General features: G+C 38.2%; 2 protein-coding genes across 3 annotated transcripts; one reads left to right on the top strand and one right to left on the bottom strand.

Annotated features, from left to right (window-relative positions):
• Positions 1-123: 123 nt before the first annotated feature.
• Positions 124-11020, bottom strand: LOC132700277 (facilitated trehalose transporter Tret1-like). Of its 2 annotated transcripts, none has more exons than XM_060667439.1 (2): positions 9839-11020; positions 124-1651 (listed from the first exon to the last, which is right to left on the bottom strand). In XM_060667439.1, the coding sequence occupies exons 1-2, from the start codon at positions 9885-9887 to the stop codon at positions 303-305; spliced, it is 1398 nt and encodes a 465-aa protein (XP_060523422.1). In that variant the 5' UTR covers positions 9888-11020; the 3' UTR covers positions 124-302. The 2 variants fall into 2 exon arrangements, with proteins under 2 accessions (XP_060523422.1, XP_060523423.1); XM_060667440.1 differs by having other exon boundaries at positions 10537-11020.
• A 519-nt stretch (positions 11021-11539) lies between these two features.
• LOC132700278 (facilitated trehalose transporter Tret1-like) lies at positions 11540-18881 on the top strand. Its single transcript, XM_060667442.1, has 3 exons — positions 11540-12217; positions 12466-12519; positions 14812-18881. Exons 2-3 carry the CDS (start codon positions 12474-12476, stop codon positions 16107-16109), a joined length of 1344 nt encoding a protein of 447 aa, XP_060523425.1. The 5' UTR covers positions 11540-12217; positions 12466-12473; the 3' UTR covers positions 16110-18881.
• Positions 18882-18909: the final 28 nt, after the last annotated feature.

Raw genomic sequence — 18909 nt, 5'->3', positions numbered from 1 at the left:
AAACCGCTGTCTCCTGTCGGTATATGGTGTTTACTTGTTGGACGTCAGTTTGTGACGTCGAACTTTAAAATTGAAAAGAAATGAGTTCATTAATAACACCGCCTTTTTACAAATTGCATTTTATTTGTCATGCTTATAAATAATAATTTATCCCACAATCGATACCATACGAATCAATCGGTACAGAAAAAATTATTTTCACCGGGCCTTGTTTTATTTAGGTGCTTAAAAAATATGTTGTCTCGCGGGTTTACGAAAAGTCAATATGTCATTTATGGGCTACACAATCGTGCGCGATGTTATCAGACGCCGATTTGCTTCTGCGTGCCGCTCAACATGTCCTGGATCTCCTTGAAACTCTTGCCTTTCGTTTCGGGCACGACGGTCAGGATGAACGCGTGGCCGATCACCAAAACGCCCCCGAAAATCCAAAAACTGCCGGCCTCCCCGAGACTCGCGCTCAAAAACGGGAAACAAATGGTGATTAGGAAGGACAGACTGAAGCATACGGAAGCCGTCAGCGTGGACGCCGACGACTTCACGTTCGACGGGAACAATTCGCCCAAGAAAATCCACGGGATGTTGGCGAAACCGAGGTTAAAGGCGACCATAAACGCGATAAGGGACATAATGGGCAGCCAGGAGATGTAGGTTGTGTCCCGTCCCGCGGATCTGAGGAAGAAGTACAAGCCTAACGTTAACATGCAGAGGGCGGCTATTAAGGAGGATATAGCCAGCAGTAGTTTCCTGCCCATCCTGTCTATTAGCATGGAGCTGGCGAAGTTGGTAAGCATGGAGATCGTCGAGATGATGATGGTCGCGTCGAAGGGCGATATCGACGCGCCGGACACTTCGAAAATCGATTGCATGTAGGCGAGGACGGCGCAGATCCCGGAACACTGCTGGAAAACCATCAGCCCGCAGCATATTATTATGGCCTTCGACACCGATTTGTTGGTAAACAGGTCCGAGATACTCCCCCGGTTCTCGGAGTCCGTCTCCACGGTTTCCGTAATGTAAATGAGCTCCTTTTGCACCTGAGCGCCCGTCCTCCGTCTCAGTTTCGTGAGGCTTCTTTCCGCCTCCGTCTGGTCATTTCGCCGTACTAAATCGTAGGGACTTCCGGGCACGAAAACCCCGAACAAAACGTAGAAAAGCGCCAAGGGTATTAGGTTGATGAGGCTGAACCATCGCACGGAAACCAAAGGTCCGACCGCATAGCAACATATTTGGCCGAAGGCGGCGATGAGCCCCAGCATGCTCCCGAACACTCCCCTGTTGTTGTCTTCCGATATCTCGCCCACGTAACTCGGTATGACGCTGAATACTCCGCCTACGCCGATACCGATCAGAAACCTGGCGACTAGGAATAGGTTGGGGGTGGTGGCGAAGGCGCAGATCAGGTGGGACGCGGTCATCGGCAACCCGAAGATGAGGAGGGCTTTTTTCTTTCCAAGTTTCTCGGAAAGCATCCCGGCGGCGAAGGGGCCGGTAAACGCACCCATCATCATGATGGAGGCTATCCACGATTCTTCGAAGTTCGTCAAGGGCTCACCGAGTGGGTTTACGGTGCTGTCGTGGTCCCTGAGCTTGGGTAGAACGGGCGATGCCCAGGTGAACGCGGCTCCCGCGGCCATGGTTATTAGGTTGACTGCAAAGAAGAATTGCCGTTTTCTATCCGCACCAATCAACGCGAGAAAAAAACCAAACGCCTTGTTTTGTTTCTTACAAATTTGGTTTGTTTTTTTCTTCTAACCCAGTATTCGTCCCGTTCTTGATTTTCTAAAAGCTGAAGCTGTTTCTAGCTGTGGCGATTTAACCTTCCACCGAGAATCCGTGGAAATTTTCAACTGCCCGTAACTTTTTATGTCATATTTTTGAGTGGCAAGAATCTACGAATGGATAAACCATTTCAGAAATGTCGAAGAAGCTATTGTGCCCAAATAATATCGACACCGATAACTAAAATATATTAGAAGATTTGCGTTCGATTTATCTTGACAACATTTTAATTAGCTATAAGTTTTTTTGTTTTTAGAGATATCAAGGTAAACAAAAAAACAAAATGTAGGGTTAGTAGCCAAGTGACGTATAAAACAAAACACTAAAAATTTTCCTACATCATTTTTTTTAAATGAAACACCCTGTATATTATATGTGTTTCATAGAATATCTTATGAGGTAACACACTTTATATTTTGGTCCACTCGTTTCTGGCAAATCGGCAAAAATAGTAAACTTTTATATATTTCAAAGAGTGGCATGACTGACAAATAAAAATATGTTTATGATTGACACATTGGTAAACAACGTTCATGGAATTTTTTAAATAGACATAATTTATGGACTGATGAAAGTTCGTTCACTACAAGAAAGATATTGGTCTTTAAATAATCCTAGACAATTAAACTAATTGAAAACCCAGGGATGCCAATCGATTAATGTATGGTGCGGTGTCACAGGTGGACATATTTTGGGTGCGATATTTATAAATGAAAAATTAACTGGAGATCATTATTTGCAACTCTTAGAGCACCAAATAGAACAATATATTGTTAGATTTAAATAAATCGAGATTGTTTTAAAGACGACTTTTCCGATCTTGGCGTCAATGTCGAGCGGTGCATGCCAGAGCAGGGCATCCAACTGATGCCCGTCGCCACCCTCTGCGGCGTCCCGGCTCACGCGCGCGAATAGACCCGAAGATTTCCCGACGCATCCGAAATCGATAGATCGCGCCAATATTTAAATATTCGAACGTAATCTAACACGGCCAAACTGACAACATTCCGCTCTCGGAATGCATGACTCATTTGAAGTGTCACAGACATGAACACACAGAAAAAAAACAAAGTTTTATTTCTTTACAGCAACGTTAAAATATATAGATGTGTACATCGGTAAAAATTCGTAAACCTTTCATTCTGCAGATTTATCATCAGCCGTCCCAGAGTTCCCTGTAATGAACAAAAAACGAGAATTCATCAATCAAATGAATTTCACAAACAATTGGGACTAGATTTACGTAATAACTCACAAGCTGACAGACACGATGGAAATTCTGTAGTAAGCACGCATTTACAAATACAGAGTTGACTTGAGTAGCACGATGGAAATACTGCAATAAGCACGTATTTGCGATGGGCTCTCAAACAACAAAATCAAAACACAGAGTTGACTTGAGCAGCGCGATGGAAATACTGCAATAAGCACGTATTTGCGATGGGCTCTCAAACAACAAAATCAAAACACAGAGTTGACTTGAGCAGCGCGATGGAAATACTGCAATAAGCACGTATTTGCGATGGGCTCTCAAACAACAAAATCAAAACACAGAGTTGACTTGAGCAGCGCGATGGAAATACTGCAATAAGCACGTATTTGCGATGGGCTCTCAAACAACAAAATCAAAACACAGAGTTGACTTGAGCAGCGCGATGGAAATACTGCAATAAGCACGTATTTGCGATGGGCTCTCAAACAACAAAATCAAAACACAAAATACTCCAAAGACTATTTAAATTAGTTTTATATACACAACTCAAATCAATCTAACACGGCACAACAAGTCAAATTATGTACTTACAATTGTCTAGTTGTAATAATCTTTGGAAATCGTCAGGCGTCCAATCAGTAGGCCAATGCCGCAACTGATCCTTAGAACATTTAAAAGTTTTCGGAGTACCTAATTTCTTAATCAAATACCGATTATTGGTAAGTGATCTCTTGATTATGTAAGGACCAACAAATTCACAAGAAAACTTTTCAGGTCTTTGACCTCGGCTTAACAAAACAGTATCACCTACTTTATACAGCTGATTGTCTCTTCGCTTCTTATTTAGATAATTCAACTGCCTTTCTGAATTTTGCCGTAGTTTCTTTATAACTGCGGAATAATCCACTGGAGATTTAGTTTCATCAGGGATTGGCAAATCGGTTAAGACTGTACGAATTTGAGGCGTTTGACCCTCTCGACCAAATACTAACTTAAAAGGTGAGCAACCAGTCGTCTTTTGTTTCGTAGTATTGATTACTAACTGGATCTTCCATACTTTGTTCGGCCAATCTGTTACTTTATTGGATTCAACTCTTAACAAATTGGTAATAGTTCGCATATAGCGTTCTATTTGTCCGTTGGAGCGATGAACACCGGGGGTTGTCACGTGTAATTCGATGCCAAAATATTCGGTAAATGATTTAAATATTTTTGCTATGAAATTAGTTCCAGCGTCGTGAATTAGTTTGGAGGGCGTGCCAAATATGCTGAGGAATTTAGCAAAATTTTGTGTTGTTTCTTCTGTAGTAACGGTGGATTGAGGATATAGGAGACAGAATTTGGAGAAGGCGTCAATTATAACAAGGATATATTTATAGTTTTTTGGATTACCTGGTAAGGGGCCCAGACAGTCGACATGAACTGTATGGAATGGTTCATCGGGCTTTGGGATAGAAGTAAGGAAGCCTTGTTTAGGACCCGTCTGATTTTTTCGTACTGCACATATCAAACAGTGTTCAACATACTTTTTAACATACCTGGTCATATGGGGAAACCAAAAGTAAAGTCTGATTGAGGCAAGAGTTTTTTCCCAACCTATGTGACTTTGATCATCGTGAAATATTTTCAAAAGACTATAACGGTTATTAGATGGTACAAAAAGTAAAGACTGAGACGATTTGTTATTTTTATTGGTTGTAATACGAAATAAGGTCTCTTTTTCTAATTTATATTTTCGTTTGACATCATCTTTAGCATCGTTCAAAGATTGAATGATTTGTTTACATTCCTCATCTTGACTTTGTGATACGGTAAGCCAATTTTTATGAAAATTGGGTTGTGAATCGATATGAGCTACAGTTTCAATTGGGTTCCTGCTAAGGAAGTCAACATGAGATATTTCAGAGCCCTTACGATAAACAATTTCGAAGTCGAAATCCTGCATATAAGCCCACCAGCGGGCGGTCCGCGGCTTAAGTTCTTTTTTGCTTGCAGATAATTTTAAGGAATTGCAATCAGTTACTAAAGTGAATCTTAATCCAAGCAAATATACACGAAAATTTTTTAAAGCTTTCACAACGGCCAGAGTCTCTAGTTCAAACGAATGATACATAGCTTCATCTGGATTGGTTTTTTGACTGAAATATTCAACTGGACGAAAGGTATCACTGTGTTTCTGCAATAAAATAGCACCGAAACCAATACTGCTCGCATCAGTATGCAATTGAGTCTCTAAATTTGAATCGAAAATTGACAATAGGGGTTTTTGAGTAAGGACATCAATAACATACTGCCTTGCTTTTTCACATTCAGTCGTCCAAACAAAGGGAACATCATTACGAGTCAAGTGAGTTATACAAGCTACTTTGGAAGAAAAAGCGGGAATAAATTTACGGAAGTAGCTCGCCAAACCGATGAATTGGCGCACTTGTTTCACGTTAGTGGGTGACAGACTTTCCTTGACTGCTTTAACTTTATTCGGATCAGGTCGGATACCATCAGCCGATATTTGACGACCTAAATAGGTGATGTTTTGCATAAAAAATCGACATTTACGAAGATTAATTGAAAATCCGGCTTTAGACAAAGCATCAAGAACTAATTTTAGTTTACAAAATCCATCCTCAAGTGTGATGGAGGGTATTACTATGTCATCCATGTAAACAACCGCGGTGTCATATTTTAGGTTACCTAAAGCCATATTAATTGCTCTCTGAAAGACCGCAGGACCATTGGCCAGTCCAAAAGGCATTTTTAAATACTCATACTGACCATCCGGTGTCACGAAAGCGGTTTTTGGAATCGACTCGGGATTAATCGGGATTTGGTGAAAGCCCGAAGCCATATCAAGTGACGTGAAAAATTTATTTTTGCCTAAACGATCGAGCTGATCGTCAATACGTGGCAATGGATACCGATCTCTTAAAGTTATTTTATTCAAATGACGATAATCGACACACAATCGAAATGTCCCATCTTTTTTCTTAACGAGTATAATCGGGCTCCCAAATGGAGAATTGCTCTCCCGGACGATTTCGTTTTTAATTAGATCAGCAACGATGCCACGTACTTTCTGACGCTCAAACTCCGACATACGGTAGGGATGGTGATAAACAGTTTTGTTTTCTGTCAATGTGATGGTTAATTCCCCGGTATTGACAGGTTTAATGGTAAAATCAGTAGCAGTTGACAAATTCTGATAATTCCCCAGCAGTTTGATTAGTTCAGCCATTTCTGCATGCTCCAGATCACTTGTTATTTCCGAGTTATGAATGGTTCGAGTAGAATTTGTAAGCGCAAGCATGGGCATAATTTTTTGAACGTTTTTATTTTTTATTAAAACTACATTATTTTCGTAAACATTTTCACCAACGATAACGTCATATTTGGAATGACTATGCGGCACAATAACAAGATCAAGCGTTATTTTTATTTCGGGAAACTCTACCAATGCTTTGGTAAAAGAAAAAGAATTATGTATGGTACCGTCGAACCATCGTAAAGGAGTAACACGCGGAATTTTCTTTAGATTTAATTTGTCTACCAACGTTTCTTTTATTAGCGAACACGTGGAGCCGGTATCAATTAAACAATTTGTAGTGTAACCCGAAATAACGATAGGCACAGTTTTTAACTTGTTTTCATTAAAATTATGTGAATTGAGCAAAACGTGATGAGATTTAAATTTCTTTACGGTTGGGTCCTGTCCGGACTCTGAAACTTCACTTCCTCGACTTTGTTTATTTTGCCGACGAAAACAATTTTCAATGCCGTGACCAGGTCTTTTACAATATCGGCAAACATCAAACCCTTTATTATCCGAGTTATTGGTATTCTTAGTTTTAGATTTACAATCGCGAGAAAAGTGTCCCGATTGACCGCAAGAATAACAATTTGCCTGCGTCGTTTTTTTGTGTGAAAATACATTATTTTTCTTATTCAATTCGGATGCCGATTTTTCGACCAGAGGAATTTTTATGTAATTAGAGAGAAATGCAATTAAATCACTAACAGAGGCGGCACTACAATTATAGGCCGCAGTTCTGACCGCAAGATCGTCTATTGAATGAGCAATTATTTCGATCAAATCCGAATCAGACCAACTTGCCCGCGTGCGCTTTAATTTTTCTAATTTAATTCTCGCGTATTCAACATAACTGCGCGCATCGGAACTACGATAATTTACAGCATCGCTTAACAGTTTACCCAAATTCTTTTGTTTGGGAAAAGATACAGAAAAGTCAAATTTAAAATTTTCCCACGTTTCTTCCGTGGGTTGCCATGCCGAAAACCATCTTAGTGCAGATTTTTGCAAAAATGGACCAATTCTACTCACGGTTTCCCGATCTGACCAAGCAAATTCGTTCTTATACCCTTCAATTTTTTGTAACCAAATACCACTATCCATATTGTCGGGGTCAAAACTCGGCAAGGCCAACGAAATGGGAGTGGTTTGGGTGGCTGGCGATGTGGTTGATGTCGGCGACGGCTCCTTTGTACCGACACGCTGTTGCAAATTCTCAAGGATCGACGCTATGGCGCCCAAAGATCGATTCAGTTCTTCTTCGGCCATTATAGCACACTCCAAATTACGTTAAACGATTACACGTGTACCCCACACCTGATGTTAGATTTAAATAAATCGAGATTGTTTTAAAGACGACTTTTCCGATCTTGGCGTCAATGTCGAGCGGTGCATGCCAGAGCAGGGCATCCAACTGATGCCCGTCGCCACCCTCTGCGGCGTCCCGGCTCACGCGCGCGAATAGACCCGAAGATTTCCCGACGCATCCGAAATCGATAGATCGCGCCAATATTTAAATATTCGAACGTAATCTAACAATATAGAAGATTTACCCCTAAATATATCAGCGTATGGCAGTAAGACTCACTATGGCGTCCAAGTTAAAAATTTGTTTGTTTGTCTGCTTTGTGGATTTCACGAAGGCATTCGATGGAATAAATCTTCAAGACGTGATTGACATTCTAGACTAGCCAGACTCCAAATATATCGGCCAAGGTGACAGTTTAAGCACTACCCTCCTTAACATAGTGTGAAACTAATGAAAGGCAGTTTTCGAATGGGAAATGGTTCTCTGAAGATTGTCTGCTATGCGGACGATGCAGCTCTTATAGCACAGAATGCAGATGACCTCCAACAACTATGCTTTTTCAAAAACATTTTTTTTATTTCCTATGAAACTATGAAAACCACTATTGTAGTCGGGGCTTCTTATAAACCGCTCTTGGGTATTTGATGACGTCAAAAGGAAGGAAGTTTGCATATTGATTCTGGATTCCTTTTGCGTCGAGCCTGCTAACGTTTCGTCAATCGTCCTGTTGGCTTATTCATAGCTTGACTGAAACTGTACTTTGTACTTTGTACCTGCTTATATATAGTTTGAGGGGGGCGGAGCTAAAGAAGGGTCACGAAAGGTCGCGATTAAGATTGTTTGGTCGCTTATAGAGATAGGCTCTCGGACTTTTCGTTGGTAAAAGAATTGATTGTAGGCAAGAATTTTAGATTTGGTTAGTTCCATCACAAAATACACCTCACCACAACCTTCCAATAGCAATGAGCTCGAAGCAATACCACACTTGTCACGGTTGTCCTTCTTTACATTCAAAACATCAATCGTCAAAACCAGATTTTCCACTTGTCCAAAAATCTCTCGACAATTTCGATCCCTCAATCACAAAATTCCATTTGAGATGTCAGCAGTTTACAGCATATGTGGCAAAGAATACATCGAAGAGACCGGACGAAAATATCAACCATGTCCAAGGAACGTGAAATAGACTTAAGACAAATAAACTCATCAGCAGTTGCTGGTCAACGGTCAAATTTTTGAACAAACATTGGGAACAGCTATGAGAAGAAAGCTCTCGACACCTTCCATCTAAAACCAAAGTTATTTGGCCTCATGGACAGGAATCCCTAGTAGTTTTTCTTAGATATTTAAACTCTATACAACAATACAACCTCAACCAACAATCTAATAACAACCTCCCATTCTTAGATGTTCTTATCAATAGAAAATCAGACCTAACATTGGGTCATTGTGTTTACAGAAAGCCTACGCACACAGACCGATACCTTAATGCATTGTCACATCACCATCCGGCCCAAAATTCATCGGTTATAAATATATATAAATTTTTGAAGAGGAGATACGAAAATGGGATGCAGAATTAAAAATTACTTATCTTAGATAACTGCCCTGCACATCCCCCATTTCTTCTAGCCAAAACAACAAGTGTATGTCAGCCGATGGACCAGAAAGTCTTAAGAGTCGATACAGGAATGACATTTTAATGGAAATGATCGAGTCCGAAGACAAATTTTCCATTAATATGCTAGAGGCAGTCAACTTTATTAGTAAAGCTTGGAAAGAGGTGACAGCAGAAACAATTCGACACTCCTATCGTAATGCAGCACTTATTACAGAGACAGAATGCGAACAGGACTTGGAAGATGATGATGATGATGAGTGAGTGGATAAAGCAGTTTCAAACAACAATTACGTTTACAAGTGAGGAGTTGCAACATTTTATGGTGATAGATAAGGATTTGCTTACAACAGTAGACTGGACAGAAGAAGCCATATTATAACAAACAAGAAAGGATGAGGAAGAGCGCCAAGAGGAAGAAGATGATGAAGAAGTTGATCTGGGACCACCGCCCACCATTCAACAAGCTCTATATTCAGTTAAGCTGCTAGAGATCATGGGGAAGATGCTTCTCTCGAAGAAATGGTGAAAATACACGCCAAAGTACGAGAAGTTTGGTAAAAAGTATGTTTGCATCTTCGCGAGATGATACGAAACTTGTTGGGATCTTACCTGCCACCACCACGAAGTAGATGAAGTAGTTGATGTTTTGCTTTTCCATATTATACGACGCAACTTTGCCACGGTACGAAAATGATAACAAACGAGACTTCCTACATAAATACGAAATGAATGAAAAAAGTCTATGCGTGGCAAAATTCTCGACCGAATTGTCCCCTTTGCGTCGAGCGTTCGGCTTTTATATCTGTCTCCCGATTTACTTTTTGCTTTTTCCTGTTTAGACACCGTTCTATCTGTATTATTACAGATTTGCTCGAAGCCATGTCCACAATCCAAAAACAATGAATACCGAACCGGCAAACTTGTTGATTTTGCATTGTCGCGGTTTCAGACGCGGATTAACGGCCGAAATGTGTTAAAGGAGTTCTCGCGTGACGTCCCGTGTTTGAACTTTAAATTTTTATCACGCCGACAGATAATGCGCGACGCAACTCGCGCGTAATGACAAATTTCGAGTAAAATACTGTGTTTGAAAGAATTAAATGTCTCGATTTGTCGGGATCACGCGCCTGTCTGGACCTCGCGGTTTTTTCCTACCAGAGAAATGTTTTAAAGTTGAGTTATCGTCGTTCTGAAATTAAATACATTAAGCCTAGATCGTGATGCGACTCTTCGAGTAGCAAAATTAGCGCCATTTCCTCACTACTACGATAATAATATTAAAAGCTAGAGAACGACGCCGTACTTACCTGTCTTCTTTACATGGATGATCTCAAAGTATACGCTACCTCTGATGAAGACCTGAAAAGAAACATAAAATTAATACGGGAATTTAGTTCAGATATTGGCATAACGTTTGGGAAATAGGGAAATGGAGGAGACACCAAGGAGTGAAACTAGGAGAGCAAGAAGGGCACATACAAGGAACGGAACGGGATGAACTATACAAATACCTAGGATACCAGAAAGCAGGAGGAATCGATCGAAAAGAATCGAAACCAACGATCACCAACAACTTTAAAGAGCGACTAAAGAAGATTATGGAGACTAAGCTAAGTGGTAAGAGCATGGTAAAAGCTGTTGACGCCTATGCAATAAAGCCTGTTCTAATAATTATTTTTTCTATATTATTTGCAATATGGATATACGATTGTTCTGCTTTTTCTATATGTTTAACAGAATTTGCCCAACTTTGTGGAGGGACGTTAAAAACTTCGGTTTCTATAAGTTTGAGGACATTGGAGTTAACACGGGGAAAAACATTGTTACGACGAATGGCAGATTTCGGTTGTGCCAAATTATTAAATATACAGTGGTAAGGTGAAAGCCTTAAAAAAACTGTATGCCCTAGTTTTTTTGCATAAGTATCGCAGAGGTATTCCTTTTGTAGCTTCAAGCTTTGTAGAACACAATTAAATTACATCGATTTTGCAAAAGTTCTATAGTGGTCCGCGCTACAAATTTGCCCCGCCAGCGACGATTTTTCGAAAGCAATCTTGTCAACACATTTTTCATAAACTGATTTGCATTAAGAGACAAATGATTTATATATTTTTTATATTTATATTTAAATTTTATATACTTTATATATTTCATATATCTATATATGGTAAAATAACTTTTTCTGATTTCTTTTGATAACTGCAATATTAAAACTTGTTATTATACATATTCCCCAGAATTCAAAAATACCGTTTTTCTACATATAGCATACCGGAAATAAAGGTAATACGAAAAGCCCAATACATTTTATTACTGAGCATAAAATCTTCAGAATATATTTTTATAAAATAAAGCCAGAACTATTTCTTTATAATTAAATCCGTTCCTCAAAATTCCTATAATTTTTTATCTACACGACAGACCTATTTGAATCGATGAAACAAAAAAAAATCGTAATAAAAGGTTTCTTATAAAATTTTGCAGTGACAAAATATTATTATAAAAAAAATTATAATAGATAATTGCCACTTGTACAACATACAACTCTTTTTTGCAGTCATAAAAACAATTTATAATTTATACAATATTTTTACAATCTACCTCAAAAACTCTAACAGATCCCAAGCGTAAACTGTGATGTTTTTTGATATCGGTTTTGATCGTGTGGTGCTTTGCAAGCTGAGAACAAATGCCGGATAAAGTTTTTCTTACGTGTTGGTCTGTGACCGATGTAAAACTAACCTTAACTTCGGTAATGGGCGAATGGCCATAGTAGAGTTTGAAACGCAGTGAAGAAGAAGAATAAATTGTGGTTGCGAAAAGGAGGCCTCTGTGCAGGATTCTATGCCCAAATGATCGATACCTTAGGCGCATCGCTACGCCCTAACAGGACCACGGAGCCGCAATAACCAAAATAAACAACAATCCATGATGAAATATCCTATTTTGTTTTCTTAAGCTTCCAGGTTAACGTGTTAACCGCTACCGGTAAGCGATTTAATCTAGTTTTTTTAATACTAACTGATATTTACAAATCATTATCTATTTGAATTGTTCGTTAAGTCTGCGTTTACATTTACTTAGAATGTTGAAGTTATCGGCCTGACGTATTTATGCCGGTATTAAAACTTATGAAGTCACTGTGTTAGCACAGCTTGATTATCCTTTTTGGAGAACGCGAAATGATCGATGCGCGACGACAATATTTTGTGTACATTTTTGCGTTTTTCTTGCAGGATCCGCCATGGACCGCGAGACCAATTACTTTCTTCATTTTTCGGTCATATCAGGTAACGCGTTTTTGATATTCAACGCTTATTTAAAAAAACAATAGAACCATACGGGAACTAGATTTGAGCGGGACAACCATCGATCTGGTATAGGGTTTCTCAATCTCCATCATTCATTGTTTTTGTTTATTTAGCTAGAAAAAATACAAAAAGAAAAAATATATATAAAATAAATAAGAGCTAAAAGTTCAGATTTTCACGAAATTATTTTGATGGCAATTTGGAAAATATCATATGGTGGTATAGATACGTGGATGATGTCTTTGCTTGCTTTGTTGGAACGGACAGACAATTGAATTCTTTTTTAAATTACATTAACTCATTACATAATCGTATAAAGAGATTGAACATGATAACTCTATTAATTTTTTAGACTTAACTATTACGAAAGCGCAAAACAAATTAGATTTTTCAATATATCATAAACCTTCACACACGGACACAGTCGTACATAACAGCTCAAATAACCCTTATACACACAAGATGGCTGCATTTCACTCATTTATACGCAGACTTCTTAATACGCCACTCTCAACAGAAAACAAAGAACTTAATATCATTAAACAAATTGCACTGAACATCGGCTACAATCCGTCCATTATCGATAAAATTATAATTAAAAAACAAACCCAGACAACAGTGAACTCTATTTATCCGAAATCTAATACAGAACACGAACAATTTAAAATAATTACATACATAGAAGAACCTAGTGAAAAAGTTTCAAAATATTTGTCAAAATGTGGTTCAAAAATTGCTTTCAGAACTAACAACACAATAGGAAAATTTTGAAAGGACAATAAAACGAAATCTCAAAAATCAGGTGTCTACAGGTTGAAATGCGGATCTTGTCCTAAAATATATATTGGACGAAGAGGTAGATCCTTCAAGAAACGCATTAACGAACATAAAAGAGCGTTTGAAAACAATAGTCTAGATTCTAATTATGCTACACATTTAAACACAGAAAAACATAGTTTTGGCGACAATTTTGACATTTTACATACAGCCATAAACAGTAGAAAATTGAATTTATTGGAAGCCATGGAGATGAACAAAATGAGACATTCAAATGTATTGCTTAACGATCAATTAGATTTAAATACCTCTCCTTTATTGAATTTAAATTTTCACAACATTAATTAAGGTTTTATGGTCATTTTTGAGTATAGATAGTAGCAGGTAGTTTGTAAATAATAGATTTGATAAAGACACGGTGTTGTCGAAACAATTGTCATGTAAAAATATATAATTTCGTGAAAATCTCAACTTTCAGTTCGTATTTATTTTGATAAATGGATTTTCATCAAGTAAAAGCCACCTCAGTTCAGTTTTGCAGCTCTCAATCGGTATGTTATTCATTACATTTTTTATAAAATTTATAACACTGGAACTTAAAGTTGGAGTAACATTTTCTACCCAGACCTTTGATTTAATAATAACAACTTCGCTTTGATAATGACAATATTCGTTCCTTCTTATTAGGTCCTTATCACTAGGGTAGATGGTAGATTGATTTCTTGTTGAAAAATCTTCTACCTGATCCACCCCTGCCTTGTCACTCATGTCAGAATAAATTTGTTGTCGATGGTTAAGTTTAAATGGTCGAAAACCAACACGATGGAGATTGAGACAGACCAAATCTTATTTTCGGGAAACAACTGCTTCTGGTGCGGGTTCAATTTGATTTTGTAATAAGTTTCTGTCGTGAGCTTATAATCCAAACAAATAGCCCAGTAATAGGTTAGGCGTATTTTTTCGTAATCGAGGGTTTTTTTTTAAATGCATAAGAAAATGTTTAGAAATGAACGGTGTATACTTAGTGGGGCGCCGTAAGGTTTATACCTCGGAATCCAGGGCCAGTCAATAAATCTTTTTATAAACTTTGGCAATGTGTTTTTAATAGCATATAGAAAAATGTCAAAAAAAAAATTTTGGCGATCTTAATTTTTTAATAATTATTATAAATAATTATTAATTTTTTGGAGTTTTCCTTAAGTTATATTAGTGTAAAATTAGATTTTAAAAAGAATAACTATTACAAACTTCATCTTGGGTCTCAAGGGACTGCAGGTATAACGATGAAGGGTGGGGGATTCATGGGAAACGAAACTGACGCGGTAAAGTGACGCTTCCCGCAAGCTAGATCCGTGGGTAATTAGGTATTTTACGGACGGGAGTAGAAAAATAGATTTGATAGTACATTTTATTGTAAAAGATGGATATATTTTTAAATATTAAACAATTAAACGTTTCATCGGAGCTCGATGATGTTTCGATGTGTTCTTACAGCCAATCTCGTCTCCTTTTCCATCGGGAGCGCTTATTCCTGGACATCGCCGGTTCTGCCCAAGCTCCACGACAACGTGACGAATCCCCTCGGCAAAGCGACGACGACCCTCGAAGATTCGTGGATAACTTCCATGCTGAGCCTGGGAGCGGTGTTGGGACCTTTCCCGGGAGCTTTGTCGTCGGAGAAAGTGGGACGAAAAACCACCTTGCTCGTGTTCACTTCGCCGATGGCCGCGTCTCATTTGCTCTGCGCCTTCGCTGCAACCGTCGAACTCTATGTACTCGCCAGGTTCCTGCTGGGTCTCGGAATCGGCTGTTGCTTGGCGGTGTTGCCGAATTTCGTCGCGGAAATCGCCGAGGACAGAAACAGGGGTCTATCGGGGTGCGTTATGGGAGTGATGATGGCGTTTGGAAGCTTGTATTCGTACGTTGTGGGACCTTTCGTGTCCATACGTTTGTTCAGTGTGTGCAATTTAATCCCTGTCGCGTTATTTTACCTAACTTTCGGTGTTTTTGTGCCGGAGAGTCCGTATTTTTTCGTCTCCGTTGGCGACGTCGTCAAAGCGCGGCGTTCCTTGAGGAAATACAGAGCTACGATGGTCGAAAAAGAACTCTTCCTAGTAGTGGAAAGCGTGGAATATTGTAAATCCCGCAGGACCGGTGGGTTAAATACGAAGAGGGGGCTTTTTATAGGGTTGGGCCTGATGTTTTTCCAGCAGTTTAGCGGGATCTGCGCCGTTTTAAGCTACATGCAGACCATCTTCCACGCGGCAGGCGACTCTATCCCGTCGCACGTGGCCGTCATCATCATAGCAACCGTCGCCATGGTAACCACAGTTACAACAACTCAATTGGTCGACGCGATTGGCAGGCGTTTGTTGCTGATCGTTTCCACCGCTGGTTGTTTCGCGTCGCTCTCCGTGTTGGGGTTATTCTTCCGTCTTAAATCGACGGGATCCGATGTCGATTCGATGTGGTGGTTGCCCATCGCGTCGGTCGTCGCGTATATTGTCGCGTACAATTTGGCCCTCGGCCCGCTGCCGTGGACGATCACGGGCGAGTTGTTTACGTCCAAAGAGAAATCATCGGGGTCGGCGATGTGCGCCTGCGCGTGTTTGACGTTAGCGTTCGCGATAACCGTGTCGTTTCCGACATTGTCCGAAACGTTGGGGCTGGCGTGGTGCTTCTGGACGTTCGGAGGATGCTGCGCGGCGGCGCTGTTGTTCGTCTTGTTTTTGGTTCCGGAAACCGGGGGCAAAAGCTTGCGAGATGTTCAGGAATTGCTCAACGCTCGGTAGAATTAAAGTTCGCCGAACGATATACCGTTTAATAATAATAATAATCATCATCATTGTCATCATCATCTTCATTTCAAATTGTGTTTGTATACTACACAATAGGAAAACACAACGAAAATAGCATCTAATACCTAACCATAACATTCAAAAATTCTTACATTATTTTCTCAAAATAGTATTTTATTGAGTAAGGTTCTAATTCTAATATTTCTTTTAAATCTTTTCAAATTATTTATTTCTTTTAAACTGTTGGGCAATTTGTTATAAAATCTTCTACACATATAGTATGGAGTCTTCTCAGTTGGAGTTAATCTATGCATTGGGTAATTTACATGTCGCGTTCTAGTGTTGTACGTTTTTTAAAAAAGAAAACGAGTGACTCATAAATATAGACACGTATACTGTCATTAAACCTTCCATCTGAAAAATTATTTTTTTATTCATCTTTTTAATTAGCTTGAAATGAGGTGTGGCTTTTACTTGATGAAAATCCATTTAACAAAATAAATAAGAACTAAAAGTTCAGATTTTCACGAAATATTCACATGACAATGTAATATTTACAAATTACCTGCTACTTACAGGAATTTAAGTTTAATAAAGGAGAGGTATTTAAATCTAATTGACCGTTAAGCAATACATTTTGTTAATCTTCATGGCTTCCATGGCTGTGTTTAATAATTAGAATCTAGACTATGGTTTTTAAACGCTCTTTCATGTTCGTTAATGCGTTTCTGTTTGTCCACTGTAAATTTTAGGACATGATCCGCATTTCAACCTGTACACACCTGCTTTTTAAGATTTTGAACACTTTGTTTTATTGTTTTTTAAAAATTTCTCTATTGTGTTGTTAGTCCTGAAAGCTATTTTTAAACCACATTTTGACAAATGTTTTGAAACTTTTGTAATTGTTTTAAATTGTTCGTCTTTTGTATTAGGTTTCAGATAAATAGAGTTTACTGTTGTCTGGATTTATTTTTTATTTATAATTTTATGGATAATGGACGGATTGTGGCCGTTGTTCAATGCAATTTGTTTAATAATATTCAGTTCTTTGTTGTAATTTTCTGTTGAGAGTGGCGTATTAAGAAGTCTGTGTATAAAAGAGTGAAATGCAGCCATTTTGTGTGTATAAAGGTGATTTGAGCTGTTATGTATGATTGTGTCCGTGTGTGAAGGTTCGTGGTTCATAGAAAACTTTTACTTAAATGATGTTCTTGTATCATATTTTTTATTTAATTAGCCTTATAACTCTCTTCTGAACTACAAGTAATCTTTGTACTGCCCTGCCCTTTAGAGTGTGGGTTCCAACAGATAGATCATTCTCCCTATAGTCCAGATATGACCCCCAGCGACTAAAAAAGGCTTACGTGGACGGCGGTTTAACGACGAAGTTGAGTTAAAAGAGGCTGTTTTAGCTCATTTTGTAGACAAACCAAAAGAATATTTTTTTTAAAGGGATTGAGTTGTTAATAAAGAGATGTAATAAGTGTATTGAAGTTAAGGGGGATTATATTGAAAAATAATAACAAATTGTTACTCTACTTTGTTTCTTTCATATTCAGGCCGGGAAATTTTGGCCCTGCCTTCGCATAAATACTTCAAACTGTTGTTTAATAAATGACTAAGAACATCGTTAATATAGGACACTGATAACTGAACTATGCTTGCAGGTATTTCGTCATAACCACTACTGTGCTTATTATTTATTTTATTAGCAAATTCAGTAACTTCATCTGGTGACGCCGTTCTGAGGAACTTTGTTTGGTTGTTAATTGGTATTTTACAACTGAATTGTTTGAGCTCTGATTGTTTGATTAGATCTGGTATAATCGATAATAAATACTCATTATAACGATCTGGTACTTCCATAGGGTCACCTTACTGTTGTTGTTTTACTGTTTGTTTTATTATCCGAACATTCAATCTTCTGTCTGTATTATTCAGCTCTGGACGTTTTTAGGAGTTTGTCATATTTTTTTGTTTGGTTATGATGCGATTCAATGTAAGCATCATTGCTAGAGAGTACAAGTAAAATGTTTAGTTTATTTTTAACTTGCTAGTTATTCCTATGAGAGTGCTTTTTTCTTTTATTTATCAACGGAAAATAATCATTGAAAGATCCACCAAAAGTATTTAAAAAATTAGACCATTGCCCATTAACCAATTTTCTTCAGATATACACTCTAAAATTTTTTTTTGGATATAATAACACATGCATTAATAAAAATTTTATACCTTAATACAGTATTAATTGAAAATTATACATTTTTTGGATATGGTTATACAAATCAACTTTTATTACAGTCACGAAATAGTGCTCGATGTTTTTTTTTTTCATCAAACACTGATTATATTCAGAGACCAACGCTACTCCAGGCTCTGCTGCATCGTTACAACTTTCATTTGTTTGAAATTCTCTTCATTTTCCTCATGACTCTCATCTAAAGCACACAATGCAATGTCAACGTCAAATTTTGAACAAGAAACTAAGTCACTCAAATTTTATGCCGAATGGCGAGTGAAAAATTATCAATAAAATTGGCTTACTGATCTATTGATGATTATTTATATGAGACCAAATCGAAAATGCAAAACTGTAATGAGGATAATCTTCCCGTTAATATTGAGAGCCCGGTTTGTACTTCCTAGAGGCAACTAGCAACTAGTTTTCGTGTGTCAGATTTGAAAAAAAAAAATCGCGTATAAACAATCGTTCATTTTGCATATTTATGTTTTTTTGAAATCCAGTGGGAAATATCGGAAAATTACTTGCGGTATTTAAACCTGATCTTTATTC

This window comes from Cylas formicarius, unplaced genomic scaffold, assembly GCF_029955315.1.
Source record: "Cylas formicarius isolate icCylForm1 unplaced genomic scaffold, icCylForm1.1 PGA_scaffold_46__1_contigs__length_18909, whole genome shotgun sequence".
Taxonomy (NCBI): Eukaryota; Metazoa; Arthropoda; class Insecta; order Coleoptera; family Brentidae; genus Cylas; species Cylas formicarius.
Note: the sequence above shows the minus strand (reverse complement) of the source record. Positions and strands in the feature narration are given on the sequence as shown.